This window comes from Nicrophorus vespilloides, unplaced genomic scaffold, assembly GCF_001412225.1.
Source record: "Nicrophorus vespilloides isolate i.1.1-1 unplaced genomic scaffold, Nicve_v1.0, whole genome shotgun sequence".
NCBI classification, from domain to species: domain Eukaryota; kingdom Metazoa; phylum Arthropoda; class Insecta; order Coleoptera; family Silphidae; genus Nicrophorus; species Nicrophorus vespilloides.
In genome coordinates, this window is record NW_017095536.1 from 140,235 (window position 1) to 161,202 (window position 20,968).

General features: G+C 31.4%; 1 protein-coding gene across 3 annotated transcripts in view; it reads right to left on the reverse strand.

Moving 5' to 3' along the window:
* Positions 1-126: 126 nt before the first annotated feature.
* Positions 127-20,968, reverse strand: part of LOC108569600 (protein FAM107B) — a 27,819-nt gene continuing 6,977 nt past the window's right edge. Inside the window, exons 1-5 of one of the 3 annotated variants that reach the window (XM_017931232.1) lie at positions 20,807-20,825; positions 1,618-1,693; positions 719-881; positions 479-644; positions 127-254 (exon numbers count right to left, since the gene is read on the reverse strand). In XM_017931232.1, coding sequence (XP_017786721.1) covers positions 177-254; positions 479-644; positions 719-867 — 393 coding nt within the window. In that variant the 5' untranslated portion in view covers positions 868-881; positions 1,618-1,693; positions 20,807-20,825 and the 3' untranslated portion in view covers positions 127-176. Of the gene's footprint in view, positions 255-478; positions 645-718; positions 882-1,617; positions 1,694-14,449; positions 14,765-20,806; positions 20,826-20,968 lie in introns of those variants that run through there. The other 2 variants (XM_017931215.1, XM_017931224.1) reach the window with 2 other exon arrangements.

Below are 20,968 nucleotides of genomic sequence, written 5' to 3' on the forward strand. Positions count from 1 at the left end.
TCATAAAAAATATGTGTATATATATATTATATGTGGGGAAAAAAATCTTAATAAAAAATAGCAAGAGTCAAAACTTCGATTGGTATGAAAATATAGTTATGTTGTTTGATTCTGATTTATATATAATTTTTCTTTCTTTCTTCAGGGGAAAAAAATGTTTTTCCTCTCGTCCTTCTTCACTTGCAGTCCGTTGTGGCTTTTAACTTCGCCTTCACCTGGAGAAGATCTTTGTTCAAGCTTCTGTCATCTTCGTTCTAAAAATAAATATTTTGTTATAGTAAACATAATGAATAATGCAATTGAACAATGAATTATTAATTGTTAGTTATATTTAATTATAATTAACAATAGTTATTATATATTGACAGATGTTTAAGTTGTTACGTCTACTGCGGATGCTGTATTTGACAATGACATTTTAAGAAAAGTAGGTCATGTATGTTTAAAATTGTTTTGGTTTTTGAATGATTATGTTTACCTGGATTGGTGAATTGTTCTCCATTCGCCTCGCTCTGTCCGCGATGACTTTTTCTAATTCAGGTTTCTTGGCCGCGTTGATCTTCTCCAGCTCCTTCTTCGCTTTGTTGTCTTTGACTTTTTCCATGGCCATCACCAGCTCTGACTTCTGATTCAATTTCTTGCCTCTGAAACAAACAAAAACATAAATAATGATAATGACGCGACGCGCTCGGATCAATAATTAGTTTTCGCAACTTACAGCTTTTGATTGAAGAGCAGCTCCTTCTGCAGTTTCTGCATTTCCTTGCTGTCCAGCACCGGATTGATGAGTTTCTTGGGTACGATGAGGCCATCCTCGTTGAGGTGAGGCTGCTGCTGCCCGTGCGATCGCTGCGTTTCCGGGATCATAGCTTCCGTTTCGTCTGGAAGGACGAAATTCGGATCATTTATGTTATTAGCAATTGTTGTTACTTTTAGGAACGGATCACAATATGAGGAGACCATCAAAGGCCACCTGTTCGACGCGGAATGGTGCGGTGGAGAGCAGCGGAATGGTCGGAAAGCCCCGGGGGTTGCATGCGAATCGAAATTGATTCGCAGCAGAAAGAGTTCAAGGTCCATGCAATTGGGTCAAGTGTGATTTTATTCTCCGCCGCTGCCGCCGCTCATTCCTTACCTTATTTATTATTTAAATACGGACGATACCGCTTATTTGGGACACCGGTTAATAGGGACAACCGCTTATTAGAAACAAGTCCACAATTTCCTCGATTTTTCGGGACAACATTCCTTTTAATCGGGACAAACGTGTGTGAATTCCCGTGGCGCGAATATATAGCGTTTTATTTGACATCATTATGTATGACGGAAGTCCCATGTTAGCAATAATTAATAGCGCTGATTTTGTTTAGAAGACAAACCAATTTGGACAAATTGTTCCAGAATTATGAAGTGCATATACAATTTTTTATATAGTATAATTTTCTGACTTGTTTTATTTTGTGCAATTTGTTAAATAAAATATTAAAAAAACACTAATTCTGCAATTTTTGTGGAACTTCGGATAATTGGGACAGTGGCAAAATGTAAAAAATGCCTCGATTAATAACCTAATTAATAGAACGAAAACGCAGAGGGATGAAAATATATATAAATTACCTGTTTCTTTAGCTCCCAACTTTGATTTAAGCTCTTCTATCGTGCTCGTCCTTATTGGATCGCCCTTCGTCAAATCCTGGAACAAAAAAAGGAAAATGAATGTTTAGACTACAGAAAACACAAATGAATTGGCATATGGCTCGTGTACGAGAGGATAAACACGCAATACTTTGATTGCGAAGATCATCGAGAAAGTGCCATTAATTGACCCTTCGAAAATTCCGCCGAGTGGAAAGAAGACAATGGGTCTCCTGTTCGATTTTTGTTTTGTTTTTGACTTTCACATTCTAAGAGAGTCAAACAACAACAACAAACAATGAAACGCGAATCATGATGGACGCAATTTACTCTAATTATCTCACCAAACGCATACTAATCCGAACTAGTGGTTTTGCTGTCTGCGAAAGGGTTAATTATTTTTTATTGCGTCAATTGGCTTCAATTGGACAATGTCATTGCTCCACATCGAAGAACGAACGAACGCCGAAGGCGGACACGCAAAAAATAATAATTATCGTAAACGCTCCAATCAGCAGAAAAAAAAACCTCAAAACGTAACCACTTAATTTGCTTACACGTAAAATCAATTAACCACCGGCAATTACGGAATCGGGGGAAAAAAAATTATGTACAAACTGGAAACAGAAATGAAGTAAACTGAGCTACGCCAGTTAGCCTAGAAATAGCGTAATCAATTTTAATAAACCGGAAGCGCTCTCCGAGAGAGCCGCTCGTTTCCGATACCAGATTCGACGTTTGTACAAACACGCACATGTAGTTGAATATTTTTTGTTCGTCTGTATGTTACCGTTTCCAGTAAATTTAACATTCAAAACGCGTTTGCTCGCATTGCGAAAAAGTGTAGAACAAAGGGCCGGATGGGAAAAGAACAAATAATGCGTCTGTCGTGGGGGAGACAACGTCGGGTCTCATCATTTAGTTTTGTTTTTGTTTCCACTATTCTGAAAATTACACCGTGCAATTGCGACTCGCGGTAAGTGATCCTTAAAGCTATGGGTCGTGCCCTAAATTTGCTGCTTTCAGTGGGTCACGAATCTTCCATAATAACTAATTTCAAACATTCCTACCAAGATTATTTACACTTCATTATTTATAAATTAGACAAAGTCCATTATACCAAATTTGTAACGATATGATAATTTAATACAATCTTTATTACAGTAATTAAATAAATAAATGCATACTTAGAAAAACACATTCATTGTTTAAATATAAAATGAATTTTGTTTAAGTCTGACTATTTGCAATAAAATATCACTAATTAATCTTGAATTTGTTTTTAATTAATTAATTAGTTCAATGTTCATAAGAGAAATGGGAATCATAACAAAAATTAAATAAACAAATGCCCTTAACGACAAGAAGTGTCCAAGACAATAAACACCCAAAGAAATCTCACAGGACAAAATAATAAACATTACAAATATCTAATTGTAAATATATTATAATTAGAATATTTAATAAAAAGAGGAATTCTTCAAATTAAATCTATGACTGTTTTCAGTGAAATATCTATATTTAATCTTTCAGTACGAGCTATAGATTAAAAATGTGTATATTATTAGTTATTTTTAAGTTTCATAGTACTAAATGTGTTTGTTCAGTTCAGTAGATAATATTTCTTGTATGTGTATAAATTTAGAAAAAAAAAAGAACGCCCACAAAATATTTCATTCAAATAACTATTTTTATTTCATCAAGTCATCATCGCAAACAGACGAATTCGTTTGGCAATGAAACAAGTTGTATGAGTAATATTTAACATCTTTAATAACGTTTCTCTACCTTCTAGTTACGCGACCCAACATTGAACTAATTGTTTATAGAACAACACACCTCTAGAATTGTTCGCTAATATCCCGGACTATTTGAATCGAGGACTTTAAAACCGCATAAAAATAAACAACAGAAAAAGTATAGAATGAAACAAATCATTTATGTATTAAATACAATTATTTTTCAAATTCACTATAGTGAATCCGTACTAATCGAAACCGCACTAGGCGAGGTTTTGCTTTATAAATTTAAAAAAAATGGGGATGAGAGTACTTAACCAATTCATCGCTTTGACTTAAAGTGACAGCTGTCATGGACAACATATTTTTTTACATTTATACTAAGACCCACTTGTTTATAGAGCAGCACACCTCGCATTGTCTGCTAAAATCCCGAACTATTTGAATCGAAGACTTTAAAACCGTATAAAAATAAACAACATAAAAAGATGAGAATGAAACAAACACACGATCATTTGTGTATTCAATTCAATTCTTTTTCAAATTCTCTATACTAATCCGTACTAATCGAAACGACACTATGCGAGGTATTGCTTTATAAAATTTAAAACAAATCGGGATCAGAGTACTTAACCAATTCCTCGCTTCGCCGTTTCCCGAAAAATATTCTCGTTCTACATAAATTCTCTGATTTTTTTTTACAGAACAATCGCAAAAGTACTTTCATTTGTAATAAGTATACATCATTATTTTAGAAATTGCAGCAACTGCAATTGTTTTCGAACAAAAACAATAACGAAATCCTCACAAAAAAAATATAAATTAGTGAAATGTATGTTACTATTGTTACTTTTTTTGTTAGAAAATTTCAAAATAATACTAAATAAATCAGTTTATGACTATATGCCTTTTAATGAAACATAACTGTGTTTATAAAAAAAAATAGGGAATATTGTGCGAAGTGCACTTTTGTTATTTGGAACGCTTAGACTAAAGTGGCTTAGTAAGCGTAATTTATGTAAATATTTGCATAATAAATGTAGAAAACAATGGATACATATTAATTGAACGGTACGAATATGGTGGTAAAAGAAAATATGTCAGAGAGTAGAACAAAAAAAAATAATATATGAAATTTGAAACCGTAACCTCCGACTTAAAAATAGTGAAGGTATTATTAGAGAATTGTCGCTGCAGCTGCAATTGTTTTCGAACTTTTCGCGAAACGAAAACTGAAATGCAATACTTCAGTGAAAAACAAAGGACGTCGACTACTACGTGCATTTTAATTATAGAGACGCATGAATTGTTCGCATGAAAATAGTTCAAAAATAAAAAAAACTTAGTTTTGTTTTTTATTATTTTGAAATTAAATGAACGGAAACAGATGGAAACCGCAAACCTTGAACGAATTCGTTTTTTTTAGTAAATACCTTCCAGAATTTGATAAGAAATTAACAATAAAATATTTATGTATATAAATTATGATCTTAAAAGTCTTACCGCTTTGTTTGTGTGTGTGTGTTTTTTTTGTAATTTAGTGTCGCGCTGATTGGATCGGTCAATTTGAATACGATTCGAGCACCTTTTTGATTAAGAACCGTTCTGGTCGAAGTGCCAATGAGTAATGACATAACTCAAAGGCAGCGAAGAATTTCAACACACACGCTCATACGCATAAGGAACATGTGGGCTGTGTTTGTGTCGCTGTTCTTCTAGTACTGTGCTGCCTTATGGAGGCAGTTTTAAATTCGCGTTTTGCATACTCCGATGCAACAGAGTTTCAACAAACAGTAGAGAAAAAAAACAGCAGTGAAACGAAAACAAAAGCCACCAACAAAAACAAGAGAGAGAGAGATGAGGAAGAAGAAAAGACGCAACTGACGGTAAATGAAACAATCGATTCGGTTACATAAATGGTTCTTGCTGCTCTGTGGGAAGGTACTTAGGTATGCATGTTTTCTTTTATTTTCGTTAATTGTTCCGTTCGCCTGTCGCAATTAGCACTCTAGGCTTTTGCAATTTTTCAGTGGCAACATGTGCGACATGCGGAGAGCAGAACCTTTTTTTTGTTTTTCAATGAGGGAACGGGGCTGCCCGTTTACGGCTTCGAAAGGACGACTCGACGTCCTTCTGAAAACTATCATACAATCTGCTCCACATTCCGTGCCAAAGATGAACGTAATTAGCAATGATCTAGTCACGTCTCTGTATAATCCCAATTTAATAAAAATCTAAATACATATTCGGTTGACGAACAGTTCGGACTGCAAACAAATCGAACAACAAACACTTTTTATGTTCGGACAACAAAATAACGAACACCTTACCAATCAATTGAAGTTATTTCTGAGAGTTAGCACTAGAGTTTAAGATTCTTAAATCTCTATTCGGTTAACGAACTATTCGACTAGCCAACACCACTGTGTTCGGTTGACGAACAGTTCGGATTGCAAAAAAAATCGAACTAGAGGCACTTTTTATGTACGGACAACAAATAAGGAACACCTTACCAATCGATTGAAGTTATTTCTGCGAGTTAATACTAGTGGTGATATAAAGCTTAAGGCTCTTACATCGAATGAAAACACTTGAATGAATAAAAATACACGACTTTAACGCTCGCGGTTTGTTCGTTTCCTACTGTCGAAATTAGAAATTCAGATTATTTATTATATTATCTATCTAGCAATAAAAATCTATAGATCAAATGGATTTATACGATACGCACCTGTCGCGAGTGATAATTTCATATTTCGGTTTATGGATCAGCGAACGGGATTTAGTTTGCTAAATAAGTTTTGTCGCGAATATCTATATTTTTTTTTTTTTGCAAATGAAAATCCAAATAAATTAAGCTGAAAATGCAATTAGTTGAATCAACAGTTAAGCCGATACGATCTCTTTCGCTTTTTAACTGTGCGAATCGCAGAATTTCGTCCTAATTAATGGAAAAAAATGTGAAAATCCGAGAAAAGTGTGCAAGAAGAGGAAAAGGTAATGGTCGCGACAAAGTGGAGCAAAGTGAAAGAAATGACAAATTGCTGCACTGCACACAACGTTTATATCTTAGCGGAGCGATGCAAATCACCTTTAAAATCATGTACTAAATAATGTAAATACAGCAATACCTCGCGTAGAGCGGTTTCAGACAGTAGAATTTACTTTGAAAATTTCAAAACAAACTAAATCTTAATTGAGCAATATACAATTAAATTCTAAGAAAGTCGTACACAAAATTATTTTTTATACATATGATAGTTTTTTCCTCCGCTCTTTTATGTGGGGTTTATGTAATAAGATTCTCGATTAGTCCGGTGATATTAGTGGAACTGTTTATCCGGACTATGCGAGGAATTGTTATGTAAATACATGATCACATTTTCGCGTTTAAATTGACTTGTATAATAATATAGTTTTTATAGCAATTATCTCATACATATTAGGTCTATAAAGTTAAGTTGTTGTAATAAATAAGATGAGATAACTATAATTATTTTTCATTTGGTTCATGAGTTTTTGCTGTTCGTATGCACAATGATACGTATTGAGAATGGCAATGGCTTTGCGAGCTGCTGAGGTGCAGATTTATGGTTCTCGCTGCGCCGCGTAAGCTGTCCGATTCATTATGCATTCCTCATTATAATTGCAGTTTACGATATAGGAATATGCGGAGGAAATAAAACAGAAATTGCGCGAAGAGTGTTTATGGTCGTGGAGGTGGGTACGGCCAGGGACCTGTGCAATTTGCGACGTGATGTTGAGCTTCGTTCCTTCGCTTCACTCGGTGGTATGCAAACTGGAAGGCCTAGATGCCATCGCGCGTTTGTTTCGCGGTCAAACGCCTCCGTTTCAGAAGACCACTAGGATGAGGATGAGAAGGGAAGGACGTCGTTGAAGACGAGAACATCTTCGAGCAATCATTGTTTCCCCTCTATTGGAAAGTGTTTACTGCTCTCGGTGATTACCATCAACATGCGCACCAGATGCTCCTCCAAATGTAAACCGAACAGGGATAAATTTAGTCCGCCGATGGAGAAAAACGCTTTCCTCTTTCCAAAAAGGAAATTCCTGTTTTCGTTGCACCATTCATTGATGAATGGGACGAAATTCCACTTATATTTATTTAAGGATTTCCGATCGGAATGTAAACAAACGAATTCCTCGTGGCAAGTTCAATTTTCGGTTTGTAAACGATAATCAATGTTCAAGGGTCGTTAAATATATATACAGCAATATCTCGCACTTTGATCAATCCGGCCGGATTCATTATAGTACGGTTAGAAAATGTCAAAACAAACTAAATTTTAATTCAGCAAAATAAAGATAAATTCTAAAAAATCGGATTATTTTTTGTATGTATTTAGTTACTCGATTAGTCCGGTTTCATATAGAACCGAATAATAATGCAAGATATTGTTGTACATAAATAAAAAAAAATATATATAAAAACTCACAGTGAAACTCGTGAAATTCTTTCTGCTCGAAGAAAGTGCGCAAATAAATCAAAAAGCTATTTACTATTTTTTTTGTTCTCGTTCAGTTGTGATCTTTCTGGCGACTGGGCGATGTGCCGTGTTGGAAATAACGTATGTGAAGATACTTATCGGACATGCTACGTCCACATATGACTTCTGGCACTAGACTTAATCAAACTTTCTAATTACTTCTCTCGAGATGTGGGCGTTTGAATACTCCAGTTAATTTCTTTAATAAAAAAATATATATATGAACGATCTTTGAGACCCTTTTTGTTGCAAGCAAGCTCTTCCAGTTGAGGCTGATTAATGTCTGTAATTTGTTATTTCAGGAATGTAACTATCACTTAAATTGCTTCGTTCTAATGTAGCAATTAATTTTCTTTTTAAATATTATTTGCTTCATTATAAAAGATGAATTGTTTGATCATTATGTTAATAGTAAATATTATATATTTGAGCTATTTTATAAAGCAGCGTTTCTCAACCTATATGTCACGATAAATATAATTTAATTGATCGCGAAAGGACAGCTGTCACCTTGTGTCAAATCCAGAAATTGTCTAAGCAATTGGGTGTAATATAAAGAAATATGTTATAAACGAATCATGTATAGATTATAGAATTGGAATGATTTGTAGCTGTAAAGGTATTGGTAACTGATTCTAAAGGAAGTTAAAGTTCAAGTGAGGAAAAAGAAAACTAAATAGGTATACAGCACCGTTTTGTGCTCAGGAAAAATCTGTAGCGGATGAAGAGGAGGAAGGGAAAAAGGAGAAGCGTGGTGTAAATAGAGCATGAGTGGAATAATAAACGGTCTTTAAAACGGTACGGACATGTATGTATGAACTGAGCCTCGCTGTGATGTCTTGTAGGTGACATGCGAATAAAATTGCGCAAGAGGTCTTCTTCAGAAGAGGAGGAAGAATAAAGTAAAAAAATAATTACGTAACTTCAATTACGACCCATAAATAAACATGATTGTTATGACAACAGATGGAGGTGTGAAATCATTTTGTTTTCGCTTCTCGCAAAAGCCTCCATTGTGCGGAGGATTTAATTGAAGAAGTGAACACTTGAATCGTTTTAATTTCTTCTGGCACCGAAAAGGAAGCGTAGAAGCGTTGCGCAAGTTCACAGAAATCGCGGTTAGACGCAGAAACCCGGAAGGATAGTCGCGTTGCATTTCCCATAACTCAATACACCTGATGCGAGAGGGAAAACTCCTTAATTGTCCCTTTCACCGATTATTACTATTAATAAATCATTTGCTGTTCTTCTGTAATTGCCACTTGCACTTTATATCTCTTTCACTTTTGTCTCTCGGTAGGCAAATTGCGAATTTCACGGACGTTATATCCTATTTGTTAATGTTAGAAAGGGGTCGCAAAAAGTCAACTAGAAAGTGGATAAGGAGAGAGAATGAATGAAAGAAAAATAACATCGTTGAAGAAAATAGAGCACATCGATCATCACAATGTGTTTCCAATAAAAGTCTATTAACCGGGAGATTAGTTCAGTAAAATTAAAAATGTAATAACGACTCGAAATCTTATCTCGGTTTGTGTTTATATATAGGAATTCTCGGAATATCTAATCAATGTACAAACTGAGACCGGTTTCTCTTGCGTTTCGTAATTGGATCATTTCCACCAGACGAGTAAAACTAAATGGTAAATATATTATGCGAGAAAGCATAAACGTAATACAGCTGGTTTTTTTTGTTGTAGTCTGCATTAAATATTATATATCCAAAACTAATGGGTTGAGAGTCGAAGAAAGTCGAAGACACGGAGTGTGACAAATCTGCGCAAAATTAAGAGAGCTATGCGCCCGGGGACACCTCTTTCGCTTTCGCGTTTCCGGTGGAAAAATATGCAAATCACTTTCGGTTTCGTTCAAACAAAAATCAATGTCTCAATTAACACCGCAACTTTTACACCTCCATTCTTTCAACGACAAAACCGCTACGTGTCGAGTTTATTACCATCAACTTAATTAGTTATTTTTTCCTGTGTACACTTTTGTACTGTGTCTACTAACTGTACCAAGTCCAGTTTCTGTACATTATTCTTTTTTTTTCTCAACGTGGAACATGTATACTTTTTTTTGCATTTCTTCGTGCGACAGAACTTGTTTATTTGAGCAGGAAATCGATTCATGAAATTAATGAAAGTGAAACCAATATTTATAATACTAATAATAATGATCGCGGCAATGATGAAACCGCAACAATTACGATGTCCATCTCGGTAGAAAGTTACCATCTTTTTTTATTTTATTTTTTTTTCGTCGAGGTGGGAAAACTGTGATTAATGTAATGTGCATGGAAATTGGAATGCAAATTGATCGAAAAGCCATTTGAAAATGGCCGGTCGACGGATATTACGTCAATTAGTCGCGGATGCTGTCGCAGTTATTTTTTGTATCTTTCATTATTTCCATTTTTCCGTACTCTTCTTCCTGAGAGGATTCCAACAACTCGTCTGAACATTCATCGTTTCTTTTTTTGTAGGAAATTTTAATGGATGGTATAGATGAGGGAGCAACTACCTCGTTGCGATTTGTGCAAATATTTTATTTTCCTTCAATATTATTTATTTTATTCTATTTTTCAATTAAAAGCATTTAGAATATGATAATTACTCATTTTATTTTTGTGAAAATTGCTCACATTTCTTAATTTATTTGTATCAAATTTAATGGATTGAGAAAGGAATTATCGCATTGCGATTTCTGCAAACATGTTCTATATGCACTTATTTCATCATTTTCTGAAGATTACTGTATTTGTATTGAATTTAATGCGTACAATATGATGCAATTTGTGCAAATAAGTTGTAATTGCTCATATTTTATTATTTATATTTATTTATGTCATATGTAATGGACGCTATGGAGCAATAGTGTGATTTGTGCAAATATTTTGTTTGTGTACATATTTCATCATTTTTACTTGTATTCAATTTAATGCATAGGAAATGAAGCAAAGTCAATCAACCATGCTATTTGCGCAAATAATTTGTAATTGCTCATATTTTATTATTTTCATTTTCAAAATCATTTTTAGTTTATGATATAATTAAATGGATGGAAGAAGCAGTAATCGTACAATTATTTGTGTTTTATTTAGTTTGTATCTTCATTATATGTATTAAATTTAAGAATAACTATCGTATTGTAATTTGTGCAAACATTTTGTATTTGATCTTATGTCACATTGAGAGAACTTTTTTATATGTATTGAATTTAATGTACAAAACATGACTGCACAAATAAGTTGTAATTGCAGTAATCATAATTTGATTTGTGCAAATATTTTGTTTGTAATTTTAATCAATCATGCTATTTGAGCAAACAATCGCTCATGTTTTCATTTTTAAAATTCTTTCATTCATATAATTGACGGACGAAGCACTAATCGTAGTAATTTGTGCAAATATTCTGTACTTGTGCATTTTTATGAAAACTTCTTTATTTGTAATATTTTGCTTTTCAATTGTTTCATACTCTAAGTATTTTTTTTAATAAATATATTAAATTTAATGCAAATAATATTAATCAAGTTTCTGCAAATAATTTATAATTTCACATATTTTCAAAAGCATTCTTAGTTTATAGAAATTATATGTAATTGATGGATTGACCAGTAATCGTACAGTGATTTGTGCAAACATTTTGTATTTATACTCATATCACATTCTGGGAATTTATTTTATATGTATTAAATCAAATGCATAAAAAAAGAAGTAACGATAATCACATGATCTTTGCGCAAATAATTAGTAATTGCTCGTATTTTATTATTTTCATTTTCAAAAGTTTTCTTATTTTATTTGCAACAAATTTAATGGCTGATGGAGTAATAAGCGCACTGTGATTTGTGCCAATATTTTGTTTTTGTACATACTTAAAGAAATATTTTTTAATTGTATTAAATTTAAATCCAACCATAATTTGTACAAATATTTTTATTTTTCTCCTTTTAGACAATTCATCAAATATATGTATTAAAGTAAATGATATGATGAAACAAAAGCAATTTGTGCACTTATATTTATTTGCACATATTTAATTATTTACATATTCTAAAGACTTTTAAGAAAATGATAATACTTCGTCTTTATTGTTTATTTGCATTATACGTAATTAAAACGTAATTAACTGTAATTTAAAGTACTTTTAACTATGAATCAACGTTACTTTAAATTTGATATTTGCGCAAATATGTTGTGGGTGTATTTGCAAGCGAGTTTTTCGCGAACGCAAACGCGATCTTTAAATAAAACGGGTAATTTTAGAGCGATGAAATCATTGTCGACCGGACGCCCATCTTAAAAAAAAATATTGTAAATTATTTCTAAACGTTAATTCCACCTAATAAAGTCATGTTTCTAACAATTTAACTAAGCTCCGTTTAACTAGATGTCCAAAGACGGTTGCAGCACAAAAAAAGAGAGATTTGAATTGCATAAACGCGATTCAGCGCGATTTCCTCGATACAAATCCGTTCTGCTCTCGACTATTTTCATTACTAATCAAGTTTTTATTATCTTAATTACCGGAAAATAGTGAAATCGTAATTTGCGTATAAATTTAAAAACAATCTCACGCTTATGCGAATTGGGGTGTACAAATCTACGAAGCATTCCTAGAAAACATCTGTTTAGTTCAAGATACGATTTCCGCTTTTCCAAAACTTATTTTAGCTTTGGATTCAAGTTATGGAGATAACTAATACAAAAATAAGAATAAAACAAATTAAGTCTTGAGAATAATATAAATTTCATAAGGATTGTTGCGGAATTCGAATGCATCGATTGTGAGATTTCGTTTTCTCTTTCTTCCTTGAGTCGGAATCAGATTGATGGGGGGAAGCCCATGAATAGAAAGCATGTGGGTTGATTATATATCGAAGCCAAGCCCTGCATATAATTAAATTACGTTCGAAATGTATCAATCATGATGAAAATCACGAATTGCAGATATTCTAATCCAAATATTATTCCGATAGTTCAGAAAATCAAATTCAAATTATCGAATTACAATGCGTAAAAAACCTGTAATTGCTATACTTTAAACAACATATTTTTGCTTTATATCATTTAAACCTCATTAACTCAAAAGATATTTTGGCACGTGCACTAATTATCTGTTATTATAAACCAAAAATTCTATGAAAATTCTTTAATTTATTTGGTTTACATGTTTATTTAAAGAACAATAATCTTGTTTATTATTGATTCCAGTTAATTATATTTTAACTGGTGTAGAATTCTGCTTCATAAGTCTGCTTTATCTTAAGACGACATTCCTTGATTTCATTGATACATGTCAATATTTTTTTCAAATTCATTCATGTGAAAAGAATAAAAAATATAATTTTCAAGGTAAAAACATGATCGTCTATATATATTTATTCAACAATACCTCGTATATTGGGGCTTCGATTAGTGCGGATTCACTATAGTACGGTTTGAAAATTTCAAAACAAACTAAATTTTAAACGAGCAAAATACATATAAATTCTAATATAAAAATTGTAAACAAAGTGCAGTTTCAAAGTCCTCGATTAGTACTGTTTCAAACAGTGCGGGATTTTGATTACCGCGAGCTATTGCTGTATTATTATGCTAAATGCAATTATAATATTAGAAACGTAACCTGCTTTTTTTTAGTACAAAATTATTATGGTTTGTTCTGTTTTCTCCAAGAAAATATGGTCACCGTAATGTCATTTTGTTAAAGCCGGTCATCCATCTAAATTGCTTAACTTTCGTGTTTTGCATTATGTTAGGAATGATAAACTCGAATAAATGATGCTCAAATACGTGAATAGATTTAAGTTGATGTCTTGGCCAATTTATAGTGTATCGATGGAATGCTAATGATTTCCGTCTAACTGAAGTATCATTCTATTACATGTTAAGTTGTTAAAGTCACCTATCTTTATTGCTTAACTTTGGTGCTTTGCATTATGCGAGGAATGATTTATTAAATATAAAAAAAAACAAACTTGATGTTCAAACACGGATAGATTGAAGAGTCTTTGTTATATGTCTCAGGCAATTTATTGATGGAATGCGCGAATGATGAATAATGCATCGATTCAATTTTGGGTTTGCCAATGAAAACTGCACGGATCGTGAACACCAGCACCGATTGCGCAACACGCACGAAACGTCGCCGGATTCGCATCGAATTGCATCTATTTTTTTTGTTGTTGTTCTTTCTGCTCCGCATTCGCAGCTGATGCAATGCGATTCACGTCGCAATTTATGTAACTCATCGAAAGGAATTGTGCAGTGAAAATAGGAAAAAAAAAATAGATTGTAATTAAGAAAAAATACGAGTCTATGCAAAGTAATACAATAATGTATCGCATGCACACACATTCAGCCATGGGAATTTGAACTATGACCGCGTTATTAGGCGAGCGTGTCAAACAAGCCGGAGCGGTTCGAGGCTGCGGATTTGAATGTAATAAAAAAAAAAAAGAATTATGTAATGGAATGATTCGGAGCCGAGATGGAAACAAATAAAAAAAATGTATCTGATTATGAGCGTTTTTTTTTTTGGAATTTTTCCGCGACTTACGTTGTTGTTAACGTTAGCATTATTATCCTTAACATTGAGCCCTTCGTCCTCCGGCTCCGGATCACTGGCGACGCTCTTCTTCTTCTTCCTGCAGCAACAACAACAAACCAACCACGACATGCTAGGAACTTGAACCGACTGACAAAACTAAAACTGCAGCCGAATATTGTGCGCGGATTCGCGTTTGCTTTCGGTATGGAAAAACACAAATTTTTTGGTGTGTTTCAGGGTTCCTCACCAGAACGAGTTTGTGGGACAAACACGGACGGTCTTTCTGCCGGACTCTCAGGCTCGTGTACACTGAACAAACGAAACTGAAATAGAGCCGGTCGGCAGGCCGAGAGAGGTAAATAAAACCACTTGCACATTTATCGCTACGCTAAATAACTTGCCATGGAGTATATATATATTCAGATACATATAGTATAGATATATACGTACATACACACACACTCACACACACATACATATTGTATTTATAAATAAATCTGACATACCCAGCAGCTATCAGCATCGCAGCCATCGGCGTAACAACAAACAGAACCAACAGAAAACCGAAACGCGCAACCGAAGAGGTTTGCTCTTCCTTTTACTACCTAGGAAGCGTCGCAGGTGAAAAGTTCTTTCTTCGGCTGATCAAAGTTCGAAACTTATCGTCGTCACGGAGGTCTCCTCTCACACTTGCTACCTCAGCGATGGAAAGTTCACTACTAGTACTACTACTATAACCGACGAAGAGATCCCGTGCTCCGGATGGAACGTTCTATCCCACTGCAAACGGCAGGTGTTTCTCCTTTTACCAGGTAGAGGAGTCTCCCCGAAAAATCGCAACGCAGCTCTCGCAGAAAGGAGCAGAAAAACGAATACTTTCAACAAACGCGATATCAAATCCAGCAAATTTCTTCTTCTCATCCGCAAAACGCATAAAAACTTGCGCTAAAATCCATTGAAATTTATTTTACCTTGTTTATTTAAGAAAATAATTAGAATTATCTATATTTATTTTGTTATTCTATGAATATTATAATTACTTCATAAAAAAAATCACGTACCTTTGTAACATTGAAAGTAGTTTTCATTGCGAAAAAGTGGTACGAAATGTAAGAAAACATAGTTAAAATGTATAGCAATATCTCACATAGTCCGGCTTTGAACAATTCAGAAAAGAATTTAATAAAGTACACAAAATTATTATTTTTTAAATATAATCGAGGAAAAAGTACCTCGATTATTCCAGGTTTTAAACAGATCCTTGACGTAAATACTAGGACAATGTGAGGTATTGGTATACCTCAATTAATTCCTTAAATTGTAGGTATAAATACGCACAATTTATATTGTTTTAATAGTAAATAAAATTTCAAGATTTCCATTATACGTATTAATATGCAATACGCAATTAAGTCTTTACTATTACAAATCAGTTACGTATCAGTTCTAATAATTATAAGTAAAACATTTAAATTAACTTTCTTTATACACGAATCAAATTTCCCATATATATTTATTTATTTCTATGGAATTATTTTTTTATGGATTATAATTTATATTTATTATGATTTCATTATTTTTATTCATATTTTCTGTCCAATACATTATTATTATGAAATTCCTGATATAATTATGTAGTAAGAAAATTTTGTCACATGACTATATGTATTTTCAACACTAATAACTATAACAATTCATATCTGTTTTAAAAAATATGTACTAGCGATGAAGTACTAGTAATCTATTGAATAACAAGCCGAGACGGAATTTGCTTAACTTTCGTATATTTTTCGTATTTATTAGATTTTCAATACAATTATATTACGTTTCATAAGTAAATTTAGTATATAAGTTTCGTTTTCTTTTAGTTTATAAATTATCTGCATACTATTCAAATTAGTTAAAACCTTGGATAATACAGCAAAAAATATATTTGGACAAAATTTTCTATAAGTTGAAACGAGTTTGTTATAAAATAAATTTATTTAATTCATCAAAAAGTATACCAAAAATCCTTTAGTTTTATATAATATACTTATATTCATTAATAAAATATAATGTTTTTGGAAGATGTACTATTTGTTTTGTTTCATTTATTTTTTTTGTCGTTTTATGTTACATAATTGTGATGTCTACATTGAAAAGTATTTGTAAGTAAGTATTTAGTTTATATTAATCAATTTTTTCAAATTTATGCAGTCAGTAATAGGGAATTTAACATATATAAAATTAAAAACCATGATAAAGTGAGGTAAGATAAGTATATTTTGATTTATTTTTAAATTCTCCCGACTTACGAACACATTCGACTTACAACCCTTTGAACGGAACTAGTTCGTAAATCGGGGGATACCTGTATAATAGAGATAATACTTAATTAATAATAATTAATGAATCAGAAAGAGAAATTTCATATTTTAATTTATAAATTATCAGAACATAACCTAACCTAAGAACGAAATTTACATACTAATTAATTATTTAGTCACTTTTTTTCTATAAATTTTATACAAATTAAAAACACTATTTAAAATACTTTCATCGATAAATTACCATTGTTATTAATCATTTCACACTTATTTTCTTTTTTATTGTATTGTTAATTTTTGTTGTTTTAATCAAAATTGGTCAGCAGTTGAAATTTACTATTTTAATTCATAAATTATAACAACATAATCTAAGCTAAATACAAAATTTACATATTAATAATTTATTTAATTCACTTTTTTTATGGAATTATTAACTCTTTCACGTTTATTTATTGAAAATAATAATAATCGAAATATAACTTAAACTAAGTATGCATACTATTTTTTTTTTGTAAAATTTGTGCAAATTCAATTTGCTTTAATTTACTTTCATCGTCAAATAACCATTATTATTAGTTTTATTTTCACACGGATTTATTGTTAATTTTCGATATTTTATTATTCAAATTTAGTTAGAGAAATTTCATGATTTAATTCATATATTATAAGAACATAATCTAAGCTAACTAATACTAATTACTTAGTATTTTCTAATGCATTTTGTAAATAATTATTTTATTTGATCGTGATTTGTAAAATAATCAGTGTTATTTGTTAGTATAAAAATAATTTACAATTAACAAAAAAAAAATAATTTTTTGATAAATTAATATATTAGTTTATAAACTAGTAAAGTTCACACTTAATTTATTTATAAAATATGAACCATTGAACTAATTGTATAAATAATATCACCCATTTTTATCAACTTAGATATCAAAAAATTGATTCGTAACCTTTTTTTTTTAATGTAACGGATGTAGTTATGATTAGTTCTTTGCAAACAGAGAAAATAATGCATTTCGATGGAAAATTTAATAGTCATCCAGTTCTTGCAAGTCTCCAGACCAGTTCGAACATTTATCTGACGGATCGGCGAAACGTACGAGAACCCTCGTATACCACCATTGAAATCGATACATTTCTCGTAGTCACGTACCCATCCTCTTTCAAAACACAGTCGAGAATAGCAATAAAGGAATTTTAACACGTAGCAATTTGCGAACAACGCGCGGAATCTTAGTTATTCCAGATTATCCGTTTCCATTTGATTTGTAAACGTATCGAATTTTCCTTAATGAATAATATCAATTATCTGGCTGAAAAATTCGCATTTCCTTTTTTAAGAATCGCTTTCATTATTGGAAATCACAAACAGGATTTTGTTATGTTTAATCGTAATTATATCATCTTAAGTAAATAATAAAACGCAATGAACGTATAGGATTTTGTTGGCTGCGTTTATTGTTGATAAGATCCCGTTTCTGTGAAATCCAATCCGAAGCGTTATCATCGACGCAACGAAGAGTTATCGCCATTTCGTTTTGTTTATATAAGAAGCTAATCTTTCGCTTTTGTTGCTTACTCATACGAAATTAGTAGTTTTGCAAAGTCGAGTCAATTTTTTGTTTATAAAGGAACTAATGAGATTAACGTCTAAATTAAACGCAAATCTCAAATTAAGAGAATTGCAACTTGTTTATTCATGTAAATCATTTAGAGTTATTTAACTTTAATAACGTATATTAAATTGTTCATAATGGAAGTCATTATTTAATTTGAGTGAAGCTATGGTTTCGTCTTATGTGCTTCTTAGCCAGAGATTTTATCTAGCAGGTATAAATGAAGGTTGAGGGTGCTTGGTTGAAAGGTATTAAATGAACCTTTATTCGGTTATTCTCATAATCATCGTTTCCATCGACACAGAAAGAAACGCGCTCACAAAGTGCTCGTGTCTAGCAATTAACCTTTACCACTCAAAAAATTAGTCCAAATTAGTCTCAGGAATTTCCAATAGAATTAATGATTCACGTCCTAATTTAATCGTAGTTTATTCCTTTGTTTTCCAATGTGAAGTAAAGAAAATGATAATATTATTACTAAAACAAATATATGAATGAATAGTGATTTGTAGATTTGACACCTGTCACATGTTGCTTAACTTTCGTAAGCTGTCAAATTTAATTTTATGAATTGTTACAAAAACTATAAATAAATGATTCATGTTCTAATTTATTTGCAGTTTTTTTTAGTTTTCTAATGTCATTAAATTTAGTAATATTATTATTAAACAAATCAATGAATTAGTAGTGATTTGTAGAATTGACACCTGTCACATGTTGCTTAACTTTCGTAAAATGTCAAATTTGAATTTATGAATTATTATTACAGCTAATTTTCAATTTGTAGAATTGACACATGTCGCTGTCATTGTATAATTCGTAAGCTGTCAATTTTTAATGTCAACCAATTTAGTAATAATATTATTATGAAATAAATCAATGAATTAGCAGTGATTTGTAAAATTGACATCTGTCACATGTTGCTTAACTTTCATAAGCTGTCAATTATAAATTTACCATTTTTTATAAAAACTATAATATAATAATTGAAAGATTAACATTCTAATTGAACAGTAGTTTAATAATATTATTACTAAAACAAATATATGAATGAATAGTGATTTGTTAATTTGACACCTCTCACATGTTGCTTAACTTTCGTAAGCTGTCAATTTTAATTTATGAATTGTTACAAAAACTATAAATAAATGATTCATGTTCTAATTTATTTGCAGTTTTTTTAGTTTTCTAATGACAATCAATTTAGTAATATTATTATTAAACAAATCAATGAATTAAAAGATTAACATTCTAATTGAACAGTAGTTTTCCAATTTAAACTAAAAAATGATAACGTTCCTATTAAAAAAAAACAAAGGAATAAACTATTATTTGTAGATTTGACACCTGTTATACGTGTCTTAACTGTCATAAGCTGTCAAAATTAAAGTTATGATTTGTTACAAAGACTATACATAAATGATCCTTATTATATTTTTATCCGAAAATGAATTCATTTTTTTCATATTTAACTGTTTTGGTAATATTATTACTAAAAAAATAAATTAATAAACAGTCATTTGACAACTGACAAACCTAACTTTCATATGAATTGCTACAAAAACTATAAATAAATAATGTACATTATAATTTAATTATAGTCTATTTTTTAGTTCTTCAATATTAACTATTTATTAATAATATTATTAAAAAATAAATGAATTGACACCTGTCATATTTACGTAACTTTCGTATACTATCAAATATAAATTGTCACAAAAACTATAAATAAATGATTCGCATTACATATTTTATTCTCTTGTGTTTCAATATTGTTAATATTATTACAAAATAAAAGTTTATTAGTAGTTTATTCTTAAACTGTGTATGTTTATAATTAAACTGTTTGGTTCATAAAATAGAATAAATGAAGAAAGTAAAAGTGACATCTGTCATATGTCGCTTAGCTTTCGTAAGCTGTCAAATATAAATTTACGTATTATTACAGTCTATGTTAACAAAACAAATGGTTAAAAAACGATGATTTTCTAAAGTTGTGTCAATTAAGAAGTTTCTTTTGTTCCGCTACATCGGTTTTAATTGCATCTTTGAACAATGAAAATATTAAGAAAACTGAATGAATAATTTTGAAATGAAAATAAGGAAAATACAAATAACCTTGACGTGTAAAAGATACAAAAAAAATAGTAACGTGCACGACGCGTGTTTACATGTAATATCGAATTGAAGGAAACTGAAATAGGCGTCTAATTGGCGAATAAATCGAAACGAAATGTGAATTCTATTGAGTCGAAAATAAAAACAACAACATGGATTAATCTTACTAATTAACTTTGATTAATGCGAAGACTTCGGAATGCAGATATTCTCAATGGGTTCGGTTCAAAGAAACGTCTATTACAATTATTTTTATAATCGATACCGATAATCGTGTTTTATTTATAGATAAATGCCAGGGATTGTGTAGGACTTACTACTTGTTGCAGTTGTTTGGAAGGCTGTCAGTTTTCGACTGATATTCAAAACGCCAATAATAAGGTAATCTCCGGTTCGCGACAAAACCGCGATAAGTGATTATTATATGGAAAGTGCTTAATGATATTAACATTCGTTTTACCTGATAAAGTATGCACACA